General features: G+C 45.1%; 1 protein-coding gene across 15 annotated transcripts in view; it reads right to left on the bottom strand.

The window, feature by feature from the left end:
• Positions 1-18,306, bottom strand: part of NAV1 (neuron navigator 1) — a 281,587-nt gene that overhangs the window by 172,300 nt on the left and 90,981 nt on the right. For 6 of the 15 annotated variants that reach the window (XM_083746419.1, XM_083746432.1, XM_083746433.1 and 3 more), the window contains exon 4: positions 9,177-10,040. The exons of the other annotated variants lie outside the window; for them this stretch is intronic. In XM_083746419.1, the coding sequence (XP_083602545.1) occupies positions 9,177-10,040 (864 nt within the window). The remainder of the gene's footprint in view (positions 1-9,176; positions 10,041-18,306) is intronic. 15 annotated transcript variants of the gene reach the window in all.

The following is an 18,306-nucleotide window of genomic DNA, read 5'->3' as shown; positions in this document are numbered from 1 at the left end:
CTGGCTGCAATCCATATCCAATCTTGACAAAAATCTGAACAGACAGTGGTATAGGTACCCTGAATTGCTGTATATCCACAGAGGACTGGTGGAATACTCCAAGCAGAAAACACTGCCACAGTTGTACATCATCTACTGCTTGCACTCAAACTTTAGAGTCACCCTCTTCTTCACACCAAGCAGCATCAGCATGACAAACCAGAGGTCAGGAGAATAGCACCCGTGCTGCCATGTTTTCCATATAAGAACACAGTAAGAGTAATAGAATCAGAGAATCAGAGAGATGGAAAGGGGCCTGAGGGTCATATAGTCCAACCCCCTACAATGCAGGAATCTATCAAGTCCTCTATTCTGTTTCCAACAGTGGCCAACCAAAGCTTCTGAGAAGCTCAGACGCAGGCCTTCAAAGCAACAGCCCTCCAGTTTGTCCAAACACCTGTTGTTGGATGTATGCTACACCTGAACAAGATGAGCAGGACTCACATGATGAGTCCCATCAATGGAAGCTAGTGCAAAGATTTCTGCTTATGCAATGGGGCTTCCCCCCCCCTAAAAAAAGAAAAAAAATGGCTGGGGGGTGAAGAGAAGCCCCAGAGCAGCATGTGAGAGAGGAGAGAGGGATCGTTCCCATCTGGCAAGCTGTAATGCTTCCACTGATGGAATGATCAGCATCGCGCAACACTGAATTCCTCCTGGAGGTTCCATTTAGTTTTCCTGGTGAATAACTGTTGATGGAATTATCTTGACAGAGGTTGTTGTGACAGGTAAAGTGCTCAACAAGATGTGCTCAAGTCCCTGAAATGCATGCGTGTGCATGCATGTGTGAGCCAAAGTAAGCCTGTTTTGCCCTTGGAACAGACAGTTAGCTAGATTAGATATGTAAGAATACAGACTGCAATGCAATCAGTTCAGTCTGGTTTTTGTTTTGTTTTTAAAGAAATAAATAACTAAAGAATTGTGTTTGATTTCAAAGTCTGCACAAAAAACTGAAAATTGTCTCACAACCACCCTGGGAGGTCAGTTAGACTGAAAAAGTGTAGCATGCCAAAGGCCATTCAAGTGATATATTCATGGCTGAGGGGTGATTTGAACCCAGGACTTCCCAGGCCTGGTCCGCCATGTAAACCATTAAACTACATTGGTTCTTGTACAAAAGATGCTGGATTGAAAGCATAATTGTTACCTATTTTGCATTCACATAAATATGTGTACTTGTGGCCCTACTTGAGGGTACAGGAACACAGAGGTTTTCCTTTTATGCACAGTTCCTTTACAGCTCTGACCTTCCTTCACCAATCTGTTGTCTATGTAACTACCAAACCCATATACCACAAGCTTTTACAACTCAGCCTTTAGCAGACATGCAATATATAATTTGTATGTTGAAAATAGTCACTACAAAAACAGATGTTTCTGCTGCAAGAACCTCTAGAGATCCCTACCAAAACATGAAGACAGATTCCTACAGCAAAGCTGGCACATGTTCTTTACAAAGTCTTGACTATTATTGAGTGATAGCAATAATTATGCAAGCATAGATACTTGCAGTCCTCCTTCTCCTAATCTCAGGATGGTTAAAATATGTAGAGGAGGAGTGGCCAAGCCCCCTCTAACCAAACCACAGCCATGTTAATATTTACAGCTCCCTGCTCTGATAGTTTTGAACATCTGCTCCTCTTAGAATTTCTTTTCTCTTAAAGTAATTGGCACGTGTTCCTCAGCATCTGAACACAACATAATACATGTTCCAAGTTTTGGTCAATTGACCTATCAGTGTCTCATTTTCAGATGTTTATAACAACAAGGTGTCTTAGATTCCTGCTATGGATGTACCATCTTTTGACAGCTCCATCAGCCAACAAGGTCCAAGCTTTACAGCCCAATACAGAACCCATTACACTGATGCAAATTCCACTGAAATCAAAAAGCAAGAGCTTTATTTCAACTACTATCAAGATCAAGGTGCAAAATAATGAGCTCTCTGGGCACGGCATGTGCTACCTCTAATGGTCTGTAGAGTCCCAAACACAATGCAGCAGCAAAACGATGAACCCATTTAACTTCTGAGAAAGCAAGCTTAGGATCCAGTTGGGGCGGAAAATGCTAATAGTTGGATCAGTCCCATGTCACAGCAAAGAATGACATAAGGAGAAATCTAATAGTTTAAAGAGAAATTAAAGACAAAGAAAAGTAAACAGACTGGGAGAAAATCTTCTGAGAGTTGGGAAGTCAGTGAGTTAAATGGTGTGGAAATCTCAGGTTACTAGAGAACGGATGAAGAACTTGCAAACAAAGCCCCAACAGGCCATATCCAACAAGGTCAATATAGAATGGAATTTGATACCCAATAGAATTGAAATGAGCAATGAATGGGAGATCTTAAGGAGATGGGATGGATGTAATTTATGCACTGCTAGCCTCAGATGAACATTCTTGCCTCTGATTTCATTACAGAGGGCACAACTGTCCTAAAAGTGTGGGTGTATGTATTTAATATCCTAACCTTCCTTCCAAAGAAATGGCTTTCACAGTTTTACTGTCCAAACCAAAGACAAAGCAACTCCTCTCCCTGCCAGTATCTCCACCCAGCAGGTAACCGTTGGCCACAATCTCCTCCATGTCTGTGAACTTTCACAGGGATACTCTCTCCATACAACACACACACTGAAGCAGATAGCAAAAAATACTTAGGAACACAGCATGACTGAAATTGTGGGTTCTTTATTGACATTGACCAGTTTTTCATTTGCTTTTGACTTTTTGAATTACTGGAATCCCTATAATTCACCAGTGGGTCTTAAATTAACAAAGAGAAAGTACATACCCAAGATCTCTTAACAATGGTTAGTAAATGTTTTAACTGTTAAGTAATCCTGGGCACAAACACCTGCTTAGAAAAATAAGAAGTGCCTTGCAGAATCAGACTGTAGTACACTTTGCAAGGATCCCAGCCACATGCAGACCCCTAGCTGGCTGTGAGTCCTGGAAGACCTGCTCCCTGCCTTGCAAGCCTTTTTTCACAGGGACTGGGAGAGCAGGGCCCTGACTGGCTCCAGCTGCAAAAGTCAAGACTGCTGAATAGACTCTTGGGCTGGGGTATTGTTTTGGGAGGGTTGTTGCTGTTACTTATATTATTTTTTAATCTTTATTTTAGATCTTATTATGATTTACGTGGAAATTGTTTGACTTGGTTTTGTACATTGTGATATTTATTGTTTATGACTACATTTGGTTGTTTGTAATTTTTTAATTGTTGCAAGCCACCTTGAGCATGGTTTTAACTTTGGAAACACAGCATACATGTAAAATGATTGGTTGGTTGGTTCCCTGCTAGTTTCCAGAAACTGGTATTCAGAAGCATACATGGTGGCAGAGCATAGTGTCCATCATGACTGATAGTGTGTTAATGATTTTGCTGCAAGGTGGAAAGCATTCTTAACAGCATCCCTGGTGACCAAGCTTCCTATGAAGTATAGAGATTTCTTCAATTTCCAAACTTTATGTTGCCAACATATTCAAAAACTCACTGGGATTGCTCGAATGGCATGCGCTCTTGTGGTGCCATTAACATGCTGAAAGACTAGGGAAAGAATGAGACCCACAAGTCAAAATCCATAGTTCTATTAATGCTGATATTTCAGCGTATAATCTCTATGATGTGCTTCTTCACTTTCAAAGGGAAATGTGGTCAATTGATAGCAACAGCTTGACCATGGTTATATACAAAATGAGTCACTGGCTAATTGATGCCCAGGATACACCTGCAACAGCTATTTTTAACCCAATATGTACCCGGATATACCACAAACAGATGATGCAATCTGCACTTCATTCTGAGTTTTCTCTGATTAGAGTCCTATGTGTAGATTTCTTTGAACCGACATTAAAACCTCATTGAAGAGGCATTTATGGTAACTTCCTGGATATCTTTTGTGTTAGTCCAGGCAAACATCCCAGGGTGTCCCTCATTATGATTTCCTCCACGCTACTATGAGGGAATTTCACTCCCTTTTTTATGCTGACATAGCACATATCATGTATGCAGTGATCTGCACCAAGAGAGATGCTATTTCTTCCTTTATTTTATGAGAAAAGGAGGGGATTGCCTAACTTTTCATGTACCAAGCTACCAGCTATTCCCAAAGAGAAACTACCGTATGTGGTAGGACGCATACCTAGAACCCAAGTGCACAATCAGTACTGAGCACAGCTTGCGAGCTGCTCAGAATACTAGGAGGAAGAAGTGCTAAAATGCAGGAAGAATAATACCGAAACATGGATGGGCAAGGAAATGAAGCACTGGGAAATATGAAAAGGAGTGAAGGTGCAAAATAACCTGTGAGCAATACCAATCTACATCGGAACACTGATTGTAACAGAGAAACAGAGAAAAAGCCGGGAACCTGTGGTCCTCCAGATGTTGTCTGACTCCACTTCCCATCAGCACCAGCAAGCAAGGCTCATGGGTGTGACCAGGATTTATTCTAGGGGAGGGGGCTTTATATTGAGGGGACAGAACCGAGTTAACTGTAATGCAATTAGTCAATTAGTTAAGTATTTTTATTTATTTATGCCCATGGCAAGACTAATGGTCAGGCATGATGGGAACTATAATTCCCCAATCCTGCTCTGTAATTATCTCTTATCTTCTTCCACCCCATCCATCCGTGAAAAACCAGGTTGTTATTTTTCTTACAAAGGGAATCTCTAGCTGCTGGCATGAGATGTGTTACACTGAATCAGACCTCATTAACCAAATAGAAATTGAGGCCATCTTGCAAAAAAAATGTAGATAAGGTTAACCCTTCTTTGATTTCCAAAAAAACCTTTGATGGGGTCCCCTCACAAAAGTTTCCCAAAAACCTTAACAGTCACAGGATAAAGTGGAATGTCTTTTTCTGGATCATTCAACTGGATAAATAAAGGAATGAGAATGAATTTATGGGCTGTTATCTCAGTGAAAAGAGGTGTACAATGAGGTGTCTCCAAGGATCTGCATGGGAACTTGCTCTTGCTAAGTATTCATTAACAACCTGGAAAAAGGTGTGAACAGATCTGCATATAATGACAAATAATTAAAAATAGTTTAATCATAAGCACACTGTGAAGAGTTTCAGCAGGTTCCCCTAGCACTACAGGGATGCACAACAAAACGGCAAATAAATTTCAGTAATGGTAGATGCTGAGTTACACATACATTAAGGAAAAGTAACACCCAACAAGGTTGCACACAGGATCAAATTAGCTATTGCTATTCATTTAAGCGATCCTTAAACTGCTACAGAGAGCTTTCTGAAAATGGCAGCACTGATGTGCTACAGTCACCAAAATGACAAACAGAATGTGATGATTTTTTTAAAAAAAGATTTTTTTAAAAATACGGTACTGCACTTTTTAAGCTGTCCTGGCTATATTACATAGAGAAAGCTAGAAAAGACAAACAGGAGCAACAAAGGTTACCAGGAATAGGACTCCTTTTATGCAAAGTAAAGCAATAAAAATATTTTAAAAAATAAAGCTTCAACCTAAAAAATGGGATCCCAAATAAGGGATAAATAATATAAGCAAAATCACAAGACGACAGACAGAGGTAAATAAGAGGTTTTCTGCTCTTTCAACAAGACACAGCAGAAACAAGAGTAAATATTTTTCTCACGGTTCACATTGGACTCTCTGCCAGCAGTCTAACTTAATCCAAGAACTAGGTAATTTGATGGAAGACAGATATAGGAAGTTCAAATTCAGGGTGTCCCTAGCATTATGCTTCCAAGATTACAAGCAATAGGAATTCACTACTCTGTTGTAACCCCATGCAATTATAAATTAACTGAAGCATTCAAATCTGGCAGGGGCAGGCATTGGGTTAAACATACATCTCATCTGATAGAGTATAGCTCTTTATATATTCTTAGGACTTTCCTGTAACCTTCCCCTCTCTTCATCCAGCTCAAGAATGGAAGGTAATTCAACATGTGCTCAGGATGTTCCAGGTGTTGTTGTTGGTGGTAGTGATGGTGGTGGGTGGGTGTGGGTTTTTTTGGGGGGGGGTAAACAGAATGAAGAATCTGAAGATCAAGGTAAGCTCCAAATTCTTCATTTTACAAAATTGGAACTAAGTGCACATGTTTCTATATGATACAATAGTGAGGCAATAGGAGGAGGTGCAAGCAAGGGGCAGAAAACAGGTTTCATTATTCAATTGTCTTTTTTCCTAGTCCAGACTAGTTCTTACACACTGTTCAGCTTTTACAAGCTACATCTTCCTTGGAATAGAGGGGAGAGGAATAAAGACAGCAGGTCAATTATCAGCCAAGACTGCAGTGTGATCTCTTTTCTGGAGGGAGCTTTGGGGAAATGGAAGCCCAAGTGTTTCCACTAGAAACACAAACCAGCTGCTGAGCAACCTGCTTCTTCCATCCCCCACTGGACAAGCAAAACCAAGCCTCTAATTCCTGTATCACATTTTGTTGTGATTTTTAAAAAACATATATTCATTTGCAAACCACAAAACCTGGTCTTTGCTACAGCCAAGAGCAGGATGGGGGATACACTACACAGAAGTTTCACTCTATGGATTTTCCCAAATGGCAGCCCTCCCCGTCATTCCCTTCCATGAATTTGCCAATGCTACCCATTCTAATGCCCAGTTATATTTGCTACACTAGCCTTGCATGGTACTCTCCCCAGTTCTGCCAATGCCCAGTAACTCTGATACAAATCTTTACATTCTATGCTGGCTCTGCATTCCGTTTCCACCCTCACTCCAGCATTATCTGGTAAATCATAGTTTTCCCTACACAAAGATAGCACATTGTCATTTTTCAAAATGGCACAAATATTATTTTGCCATGAATATTGTCACACCATCTTCAAATGTGATGGGGTACACACCCGAGCATAAACTGTTTTCCTACAGAGATATTATCTCCATTTAGGAAAAACAGGAAGCTGCCTTCTTACAGAAAGGGCAGTCATCCATCTAGCTCAGTATTGTCAATATTCAGTGGCAGCAATTCTCTGGGGCTTTCAGGTGGAGTTTTCCCCCCAGCTCTATTCGGAGATGCAAAGGGTTGAACCCGAGACCTTTCACATACGAAGCATGTGCTCTTTTGCTAAGGTACTGCCCTTTTTTCACTATCATGTGTAACAGTGCCCTAATTACACATATTTCATTTACCACCCTCAATCAGCAGCAGGCCCTACAGTGCTGTTGGGACTCCAGTTGAGTCCTGCCCACACTCTAGACCCATGTTCTACCTGTCATAAAATCCTTCAGCCACAACCCCATAGCTCCTTATTCCAGCACTGAGTTCCCTATCTCCCATTCCACAGCATCTAATTACTAGTCTCCCCCTCCATAACCACTCCCCTGCCTGTGCTCCTACAACCTCAAATTACAGCTCTGGTCTGCCATCCCACATAGATAGTGCTGTTGGCACCTGAATCTATGCCCTGTGCTTAGTTCAGCCAGTAGCATCAGTTGCAGTCAATGCAAAGGGTGTGGTAGTTTTGCAAGATATAGGCAGCATTTGAAGGCAATTCAAACAATCCTAAGTTTCTAAAAGCGCTAACCTAGTGCCCATCATTCCCGACTTTCCATTCCTAAACGCAGAAGCTTCAGTTTGAATTATCTTCCTGCTGTTCAGTTACAGAAGCATTTACAATGCAGGAGAGGAACAGGGAGTTTTGTATTCCGTAGTGATTGATCATTACGAGCTGAGCCGTTGCATGGAAACCAAATTGTTGGTGCTTAGGAGGTGCTGCTATGTATTCCCTTACGCTTAAGCCTATGACACCTGCAAAGCAGCCATTCCTGGGCGGGTGTCTCAAATAGAGAGATTCCAGGTGGAGTAGAGCAAGAGCAGCACTGAAGCGCTAGCAACTGCTGCTCCTATGCAGATCTCCCTAGTAACCAAACAGGATCTACTCCTCTCTGTCTGTTCTGGAGGCACCAACACATCCTTCCTTCCTCACTGCCATGTACCCCACTGTCATGTTGCAGGTTTTCATTTCAGCTGCAGCTGGCACGGGAGCTGTGTTAGCGACCACTCCCCTCTTTCACCAACAGCAACCAGAAGGCAATGATGGCTCATTCTGTGCCCTGTGTGCACACCCCCTTATGGGAAATGCAGACACAGCCTGCAATCCAGCTGTCTTGCAGCATCTCACAGTCCTTGCTGCCTCAGCTCCATGGATGACAGCCCATGTTGCAGTCACAATTTCTGCTTCTCTCTCTCACGCACACATACCTCCTTCACAGGTTTGCCATAAGGATGCTCGCATGGCATAGCTGCATATGCAGCAATAGACCTTTTCGACTGTTCCTCCCTAATATAGTAAAGGGGGTGCCATCCATTTTAACACCAATTACGGCATCCTCATGCAATCCCCATTTCCACTTATTGCTGCTGAACCCCCAAGTCTGGGTTTGTTCTATTCTTACAGCTCTCCCTTGCTAACTAAATCTACTCTGCTTCATCAGCTAAAATGCAATAATAATGATGATGATGATGATGTTTCCCTTTCCCTTGCTTTCCCTTAATCTGGATGTCTTGAGCAAAAGAAAAAAAAAGAACCAGAATCAAATTTATCTTCCCTCCTGCCCACTTCTGCTACCTGTTTCACCTTTGCACAGAAAACTGGGGGATTTTAACTAATATTTATTAGTATGCTGGCTCAATTAGGTTTGAGATGCCTCTTTTGGAGGGAGCCTGGCGGGTTTTTCTGGGTGGAGGGCAGGGATGATGTGAAAGACAGCCTATTTGCTATACTCAAGGGATAAACCAAAAATAAATGAATGAATTAAGAAGGCGATAGGAAAGCCTCCCGGAGTGCTTACAGTTATAAAATAAGCAGACTGAAGTGGTCTACTTTGGAGCTGAACTTGATTACTCCTCACACTTAAAAATCCCCTTGCACCCTACAAGCCAAGGCAGTCAAACGCTACACCGCATCCCTCTGCAAAAGAGCAGGAAAGCCTGCGGAGGGTCACCCTCCAATCCATGCAGGCACCCCAAAACCAAGAGCGCCGGCTGACACCTGTCCTCTGGGGAGGGGACGCTCACTCCTCCTCCCACTCAAGTCTCCCCAATAACCTTCACGGTGCAAGGCAGCTTTCCATCCATCCATCCATCCATGGGAAGGGAGGGAGGGAGGGACGGCAGAGACGGACTCACCGAGCATCTGGCTGAAGAGCAGCTGCTCCAGATCGCCCAGCACGGTGACCACCAGCTCGGGATCCACCTTCAGGAAAGCCTTCTCCTCCGCCGGCGCCCCTTTCCCGGCCGGCTGGGTGGCCGCTTGCTGCTGCTGCTGCTGCTTCTGTTGCTGCGCCGCCTTGCCTTTGCTGGAGAGGATCTCGTCGTCCGACTTGAGGTCGTCGCTGCCGCTGCCGGCCTCGGGCGCCTTGCTGAGGGGCTTGACCTCGGCGTAGGGCCCTCGCGGGATGCGGCTTGGCTTGCCCAGGTTGGAGGGCAGCGGCGCCAGCGGCGGCGGAGGCTTGTTGCCGGCGGCCGGGGGCGCCAGCTTGGCCTGGAAGAGCGAGTGCTCGGAGCGCGAGAGGTTCTTGGACATGAGCGGCGGCGCCTCCTTGCCGCCTTTGAGGCTCCGGCCGCCGAAGCCCTTGGCCGCCTTGGCCATGTCGTCGCTCCACTTGGGCTCGTACAGCTGCATCTTCTTCTCGCTGTCCGTCAGGAAGGACAGGTTGGTGAGCGACTTCTGCTTGCGCAGGTTCGAGGCCAGCGGCCCTCGGCCCTCCACGCTGCCGGCCTTGAAGACCTTCAGCTCGGCCGGCGCCTTGGGCGCCGCCACGCCGCCGGGGCCCTTGGCGCTGGCGCGCTTCTGCATCATGGCCTTGTTGCTGCCGTCGCCCGACGACGCCGACGCCGCCTGCTTCTTGTAGCCCCTCAGCGCCTCCTCGGGCCCTTCGTCGCCGCTCAGCTCCGCGTCGCGCTGCAGCCTCCTGACGTCGTTGCTGTTGCCGCCGCTGCCAAGCATCTTCTTCCCGCCCGCCGCGAGGAAACCATTTAAAAGCCCAGCCTCTGAAGCAACGGAGGGAGAAGAAAGAATGAAAGAAGGAGGAGAGGAGGAAAACGGAAAGGTCGGAGGAGGGGAGGGAGGGAGGGGAGAGAGAGAGAAAAGGGGTGGGGGGAGAAGGGAGGAGGAGGAGGAGGTGGGATAAAACAGGGGAAAAAGAGAGACACACGCTATCAAAGCAGCCGGTGCCACCTTCCCCGCCCCGGCGCGCGCGCGCTCACAGAAGCGCAGAGCGCCCGGCCCCTCCTATCTCCTCCAGCGCCGCTGGGGAAACTGAGGGGGGAAGCGAAGCGAGAGGCAAGGCGAACAAAAAACGGGCCCTCCCTGCCCGCCTGCGAGATGCTGCCGGCTCGGCAGAGAAAGGGAGTGGAGTGGGGGCGCGAGACGCGCGCGAGGCTATTTCTGGCTCGGGAGGAGGCGTGTGTAATTGTGCGTGAGGGTGTGTGTGCGCGTGTGGACATCGGCGAATAAGTACGCGTGCGCGCGCACTCGCGGAGCCTTGCCTGCCTCCGCGCTTGAGAGGCGCCGAGGGAGAGCAGGGCGCTTATGACAACGGAAGGCAGGCATAGGCAGGGAGGGGGAGACGTCGTGGCAAGGCGCTCCAGCAGCCAGTCCCCACAGGGGGGAGAGTCATCTGACAGACCCCCCTGGGCACAGGAGCCAACTCCTTGGGGCTGAGATCCCTTTGCCCCGCCCCATAAAATATTGGGGGGACCGCCCCCCAAAAGTCGATAGGCATTGCCATTCAAATTGTGAGCGTGGTCCGCGTCATGTGATTATGTGGGGTGGGGCTTATCTTCCCAATATTTTATTCAAGTTCGCACCCCTGACCCTGGGGCCATTTTTGGCCCGCCAGAGATCCATGCATGGAAATCTCCTGTCCTGTCCTCCTCCCGAGAGCCCCAGAAGCAGAGCTAGGGCTAGCTCTGCCATTAGGCGGAGTGACGCAGTTGCCTCAGGCTCAGGATGCTGAGAAAGAAAGAGTTGGGCCAGCCCCCTCCTGCTCCCCTTGAGACTCCTAATCTAGCCCACCTTAGTTCTCGGGTCCTGTGATGGAAGCTGCCTTTGTTGCCAGAATTGAGGAACAAAATTAGTTGCCAGTTCAGTTGTATGGGGAATGGGGGCAACAGCTTGTCCATCAAAACGTATTTGGCATAGAAGGGTACTTAAAAGGTTCCCATTTTCAAGACTGCAGCCCCTTCTGTTCTGGAACCCGTTCTCCCGAAAACTCGCCACCTGGGAGTGACTAGTGCTGAAGACAAAGCAATCTACACATGCTTAAGTGCACTGCTTGGTCATGCAAGAACAAACCTTGGCATTGAAAGTAGGAAAGCCCTGTTGAGCCTTGACTTAGGTTTTCTCTGGGGTGTCCATCAGGCTCTATTGCATGCAAATCAGTTCTTTCCTTCCCTTGCAATTACACAGGAATCACTTCCTATTACAAAATGCACCATATACTGGACAAGACCCAAGACATGGTATGAATGTGTTGGATATACCACAGCCAATTAGTTTCCCAGCATGCATATACATAGCAATATACACACATATTCATCACTTGACACGATGACACCACAAAAGAGAACCTTGCCATTTCTTATTCTGAAGGAGCTTCCATGTATGAATTCAGCAGAGCATGAAACAGCCTTCCTTGTCCCATGTCACCATGGAAAAGGTTCAACAGCTACTGAGAAAGGGTCAGTGGCAAGCCCAGAAAAAGAATTCAGGAATCTGAGCTCCCACTGCTTAGCACTGACAGAAGAACAGCCCTTGCCTGTGCAGAAAGATTATCAGCTTTCACATATAGAACAGGTAGTGGTATCAGACTGCTGTCTCTGTCGAGTGATCCAAACCAAACCCATTTCCACAAGAGGCTGATATTAATAATTCCTGCTACCACATCTATGTGTGGCACTAGCCAAGGCAGCACATAATAAGCCTGCCACTTTCAGTTCCATGCTCCAATATGAAACACAAACTATAACACACACAAGAAAAAAGAGGGTGCAACACTGCAAACACATGAAAACATGGAAGTGTGCTAGCTACACTGACCTTGCAGTTTGCAGGGATCTCTTGTGCCGAAACTAGCTTATTTATTATACAGTTTGTATCCCGCTCTTCCACTGCCTAGGAGGGGGTGGGGAACTTGTGGTACTTCAGAGGCTGTTTAACTACAACTTCCATAATCCCTGAATGCTGGACTTAATGAGACTGGCCTGAAGGATGCTCCAGGCACCTAACCTTAATTTTAAAACAATTCATAAAACAGGTCCGAAAAAGTGCAAACCAACCAGCACATATTTAAAATACAATAAAGAAGGAGCAGGAACCTGCCAAAACAAAACAAAAACTTTAGCTAGCAACAAAAGACCAGCTAGGTCATAGCAGAGAGTTATATGCCCTGGTGCAACAACAGAAAAGGCTCTCTCTCGCATTCTCATCAGCCATACTAGAGACTGGGAAGAAAGCATTATTTGGGCACCCTGCTCCCAAACTGTCTAGGCTGTTAAAGATAATGGACACTTTGAGCTATGCTCAGAAATGAACTTGTAGTCAGTGAACGTGCTCCAAATATCCAGCAATAATCAAGAGGGGTTTTTTTAGGTCTCGTGGACATTCCCCAGCCTCCTCCAACTTACAGTGAGAACTAGTGTAGCCTAGTGCCAAAGAGAATTAACCATGAGCCATGAAAACCCCAGTTCAAATATTGCCTATGTCATTGGTTCTAGGCAAGGTATTTTCTTTCCAATGGGATAATAATGCTGTTGACCTCGCTTTTGTTGTTAAGGATTACTGAGATAATGTGTGTGAAGTACTTTGACTGCTATAGCACTATTAGTAGTGCTATAGTATTACTAGCAACTGATGCTAGGTGCTTCAGCATTATTTAGTATTATGAGCCCTCAGACCACAGAGCTCTTTGCTTTCTTCACTGCTTGTACTAACATTCTGCTCCAAAGATACTTAAGACAACAAAGAACATGGTAGCACCCATAAATGTATTATGGCATAAATGCTTGTGGACTAACATCTACTTTGTCAGATTCAACTTGTCAGTTGAACCTGACGATTGCAGTGGAATGTCTTTACAAATCAAAATTCAAAGGATTTCAGCTTCATTGTAAATTATAGTACTACTGAGCTGAGAACACAAAGATCCCTGAGTAGCAGGATTAAGACCATACATTTGTGGGCCAGTCCCTAAGAATAGTTCTGCGTGTCCAACCATAACTAGCCCAGCCTGGTGGAAAAAGAAGTTCCAGTGCAGAGAGCAATCTATTCTGAGAAAATCACCAGTATGTTTTAATGAATATTTTCAATTTTTATTTTAAGCCACTTAGAGGTGTTGGGTTTTGTTTTTTTTATTAAATGATATAGAAATCTGTTAAATAAATACTTTCAGGGATCCTAAAGTGAAGAAATAGTGTGTATCTTGTGGCTTAAAGCCAGGTAAGACTCAGCCAGTCTACTCGTGGTAGGTGCTACAGACATCCATAAAGCAAACTGCTCTGAGAGGAAGTAGCCACTCAGTCCTGAGTCACTACAGCATTGCTGGTCAGCCGAAACCAGTCCTCAAATTCCCAACCAATTAAGATAAAATAGGGCAGGCCCTGTTATCTCAGCAGGGAATAGACAGTGACTTGGAGATGTTAATGTCTCATCCATGTTATTCAGACTATGTGGGCTGGTGCTGGGGTTTGACTTGAGCTATAGCTATTCAGAAAGAGAACTTTGCCTTCAGGACATGTGCAATATGAGGAGGAGAGATGGCTTATCATAGGGTGAGCAGGAACCTAAAGAATCTGAAGATACTGTTCTGTAGAGCTGCAGCATGAAACTCCTTTCCCACACGTAAGATCAGATGACCATGTATATAACTTAGTTGTGAAGCACATGATTAACATTTCTCTTTGCTTCTCTGTCCCATGCTTTACAAGTGCTTCTACATTCCTGATATGTTAAAGCGAAAAAGAAACCCCACAAAACCCTTATTTTTTGCCAACTCTGATTGAAGAAAATGCTCCAGCAGGTATAATTTTTCATTTTGAATCATAGTACTATAATGACGACAGGAAATAAACAACATTTTGTTGTAGGAAAAAGGTAGTGTATTCTGAAAGTAATAATAATAAAACAAGCATCTGTAACTATGTACAGGCCTGGATGGACACCCAACAAATATAAAATGTCTCAGAAATAAGGAGCTGATGCCAGCATCAGTCCTGTAGGTCCTTTTGTGCCCATCCCACCCCAACCCAGGTACTAAACCTTCCCTTCCATCTGCCATGTTCTGTGTGATCATTTGTGGCTCCCTAAACTGTTGTCCTCAGCACAGTTTCCACACCACTAAATAATGGAAACATTTAATCAGCTGACATCAATGTGGTCCATGGGGGTGGAGAGGTAAAGATGTACCTCAAAATTTTCCCCACGCTTGCCTTATAAACCATTGTCACAAGTTCCCACCACCTACTTATTCTACTGACTAATGCAAGATAGAAACAGAGCCCCACCTACAAAAGTTCCAGAAGTAGTGCAGGATATCTGTGAACAGCAACTCCTGCATGTTACCCTACACTAAAAGCAGCAATCAGGTGGGAGTGGATCAGGGCCGCAGTAATAGCAGAGGAGCTAACCTTTGTCCTCCACTCAATTTTCTTGATTTAAATTGCATCCCTCAGAAGCTTGCATAGGCGGGGGGGGGGGGGAGGAACTGGTACAGTAAGAAATAGTTAAGCACCCTGCCCATGGGGTAGCTGATATAAGCTTAAGACAACAAACAAACCAAGCAGATCTCTCAGATCACAACTAGTTGGTTTGAAAGTAGACTAATCTGTGTCCTTTTTCTGCAGAAAATACGGCTGTTTTTCTCAAATTAGTTTCTTTGTGCTTAGGACCACAGACTAATGGCCCAGTCTTATGCGCTGATACTGAGGGAGATGCGACAATGGATAAGGAAGATTCTATCCCCGCACTCTGGTACAAATCCCAGTTCCAACACTGAGGCATCCATTCCTCCCAGAAACTGGAGCAGGATTGGGAGGCCTGGCTGAATTAAAGCCAAATGCCTGTGGCTTTTGTCTAAGGGTACAGACAGAAGCTCATCTCCATAGTAATGATTCCACATCATCCCTGCAGCTCCCTTCTTAGACAGCTGGACTCAGCTGCTGCTTCTGTGTGCCTCTGTCGCCTTTGTCTAAAGCTATCATGTTAAGGCTGCAAGCTTATGCCCGCTTTCCTGAAAATGAGTCCTATTGAGATTTACTTTATTCACTGAGCAATCTTTAAGGTGGTGGTGGTCGATTCTGTGGAGGAGAAACCACCACTCCCTAATCCCTGCAGCTCAAGCCAGCCAGGACTGAAATTGGGGAAAGATTTTCCAGTGACCCCCCACAATCTTTCAAATTTACCCTTCCACCTGCCATTAATGCCATGCTTTTTTGCCATTCCTGGGGCCATGCTAGGGAAGTGAGGGGGCCCTGGGTTCAGCACATCCAAGCTTTCCCCTGGCACATCCCTAGACTGCTCTATCTCTAGTCTTGCTGGTCTCAGAGCACCACAACTGGTAAAGCAATGGTTGTATGAATTTTCACCACTGCACCATGACGGCCTTGACCTGCAGATCATATACAGTGTCCAACATCCCCTCATTTGTCCTCCTAGGGAAATGCTCATGCCCAGAGTGCCCCCATGAGACCCTTGTATTAGCTGCAAACTTTGGGTGCGATTCACCTAACCAGTTTCATCACTGGAAGGACAAAAATTGCAAAATGGGGCTTTCTACCCTCTTGTCCCCCCATTGTGTTCCCCAAATTGTCCTGGTACGGTTAAGGAGTAACTCTCAGAACAGGGTGCAGGGGGAAGAGAAGGGGGATTATTCCACCTGGCAAACTGAAACACCTGTACGATTGCAAGAGTGCAACTTTGAAATCTACACATTGCACCTGTTTTTTTCCCCCCGCTTTATATATATATTTTTTAAAATATTTTTATTAAGGATTTTCTTGTTTTACAGAAGTGTAGTGCCTCGTATTTTTTTTCTTCTTCTTCTTCCATGTAACGTTTTTACAAATCCGTTTCCTTTGTTGAGGCATTAGGGGGAGAAGAAAACAGAAAGAAAAAAGAAAGGGGGGTGGGGAGAGGGAGGATGGATGGGGGTGGGGTCGGGTGGCGGTGTTTCTATTATGTTTAATGTATGTAGAGTTTGGTGTCAGCGTTGCTTGTGTTGTTCACTTGTGTTCCTTTGGTGGTGAGAGAGGTTGGGGTTGGCTTAGGGTGTGATTGTTTGCTTGTGATTGGCTGTGGTGATCTTTGTTTTCGTGTGTGAGTGAGGTGGGTGGGTGTTTTGGATCAGGTTAGCCATATTGATTTGTATGCTGTTGGTGGATTATTGTCATTGTCCTGTTGGGCTGTGTATGTGATAAAGGGGAGCCATACCGGGGTGAAGGCGTCTTCTTCTGTTTGTCCCCGTGTCAGTTTCAGTTTATTAGTTAATTTTTCTAGTAGGGCTGTTTCCCATACTATTTGGTACCATTGGTCCATGCTTACTCCTGACAGGTCTCTCCAGTGTCTGGTTATGATGTTTCTGGTTGCTGAGAGCAGGTGGGTTATAAGTTCTTTGTGGTGTAAATGGGCATTGTTGTCTTGGAAGATGTTTAGTAGGGCCAATTCTGGGGTGATGTCTATTACTTGCTTAGTTATTTTACATATTTCTTGTATGGCTGTTGTCCAGAATAGTTGAATTTTGGGACACTCCCACCACATGTGGAGGTATGTGCCTGAGGAGGTGCACCCTCTCCAGCATTTTGGTGAGGTTCCTGGGTGTATTAGCGCTAGTTTCCTTGGTGTTAGGTACCACCTGTAGGTGAGTTTCAGTGTGAGTTCTTTTCTTTTTGTTGATATGGATTTAAAGGGGGGTTTAGACCACATTCTGGTCCATTGAGTGGTGTCCACTGAGCAGAGGTACTGGATCAATGGTTTGTTGTGCTGCCTTCCGCTTGCATTTGAAAAGCTGAGAAATCGTCACCTCCCTCAGATGAAATGATTGCTTGCCTGGGTGGAGAATGTGGGGTGAAACGGCTGTTTCAGCAGCTTGGCACTTCATTTTGAGAGCCCTTCAGAGGCAAGAAATGCAGAGAGCAGATCAGGTGGTTTCCCACTCAGCAAGTGAAGTGTGAAATGCCACATCTATCCTGCAGATTGGAAGTTACTCAGTTTCCTTTTGGAAACAAAACTAGCCACTCCGGTGCAGAATAAAGTCCCAAGGCCAAATACTACCTGCGTTCAGAAGAATAAAGCTTGAGATGCTAACAGGACTGTTCATTTCTAAATTCCCAAAAGCAGAGTGGCCACACTTGCACATCATCCCCAAAAGGACAATGCAGATTCGCATATAATTTGCATGTGCTAATTTATATGTGTAGGTGTAAATTTAGAAATAACTACTGTAATTTAAATAAAAATGCAGTGCAATCAAACAGTTCAGCTAGCACAAAGACTGTGCAATGGAACTTCCTCACCCTCTCCCTGCACGCCCCCTGTGCACCCTGTAATTTTGCTCTGAAGGGTTGGGGAAACACCCAGAGCAGATGCGGGGGGGGGGGGGGAGAGGCAGGTAAAACCTCTTGCCCTAGTGGAACTGTTTCATTGGATACTACTCAATACATCTCATCATGGTTGGGAAAACTGAGCAGGTAACCTGTATGCTATCCTGTCCGTGGGCAATTTCAGAGCCCTTTCTCTCCTTTCTTATGGTTAAATAGTTATTAACTGAAGTTAATAACAAGACAACCATTCCATTAGTTGAGTCCTTCAAGCAGAGGACTGTCCTTTGTATTATAGGACACATTTCCACTCTACGGAAAACTGATCTCAACCTCTTAGAGCAGCAGATTCCATAGAAGGCTCAACAACCAGTCTGTGGATCTTTTCTCTTTTCAGAAGCCCATAGCAGAGAGCTTTGGCTCCAGTTACCCTTACTCCCGAGTTCTACAATAGCATTAAATGCCAGCAAACGCCAGGAGTATTAAATGCCAGCAAATCCATATTATACACTCATATAATACATGACGCAAAGCAAACATTTCATAAATTAATTTCCATGCTTAATAATTACTGCCATATATCTCTTTTTGCAAAAGCTGCAGTTTTCTTGGCAGGCATTGAGATCTGAGAAAGCAAAGAGAGAGGAGAGCCATAATTCATCAGTTAGCAGGAAGAGAGTGATGTTCAGGGCAGAACTACACATTCGAAGAACTTCCAGAAGGG

The sequence above is a fragment of the Podarcis gaigeae genome (assembly GCF_964106915.1).
Source record: "Podarcis gaigeae genome assembly, chromosome: 6".
Taxonomy (NCBI): domain Eukaryota; kingdom Metazoa; phylum Chordata; class Lepidosauria; order Squamata; family Lacertidae; genus Podarcis; species Podarcis gaigeae.
The sequence above is the reverse complement of the archived record's forward strand: the minus strand, read 5'-3'. Positions and strand labels throughout refer to the sequence as shown.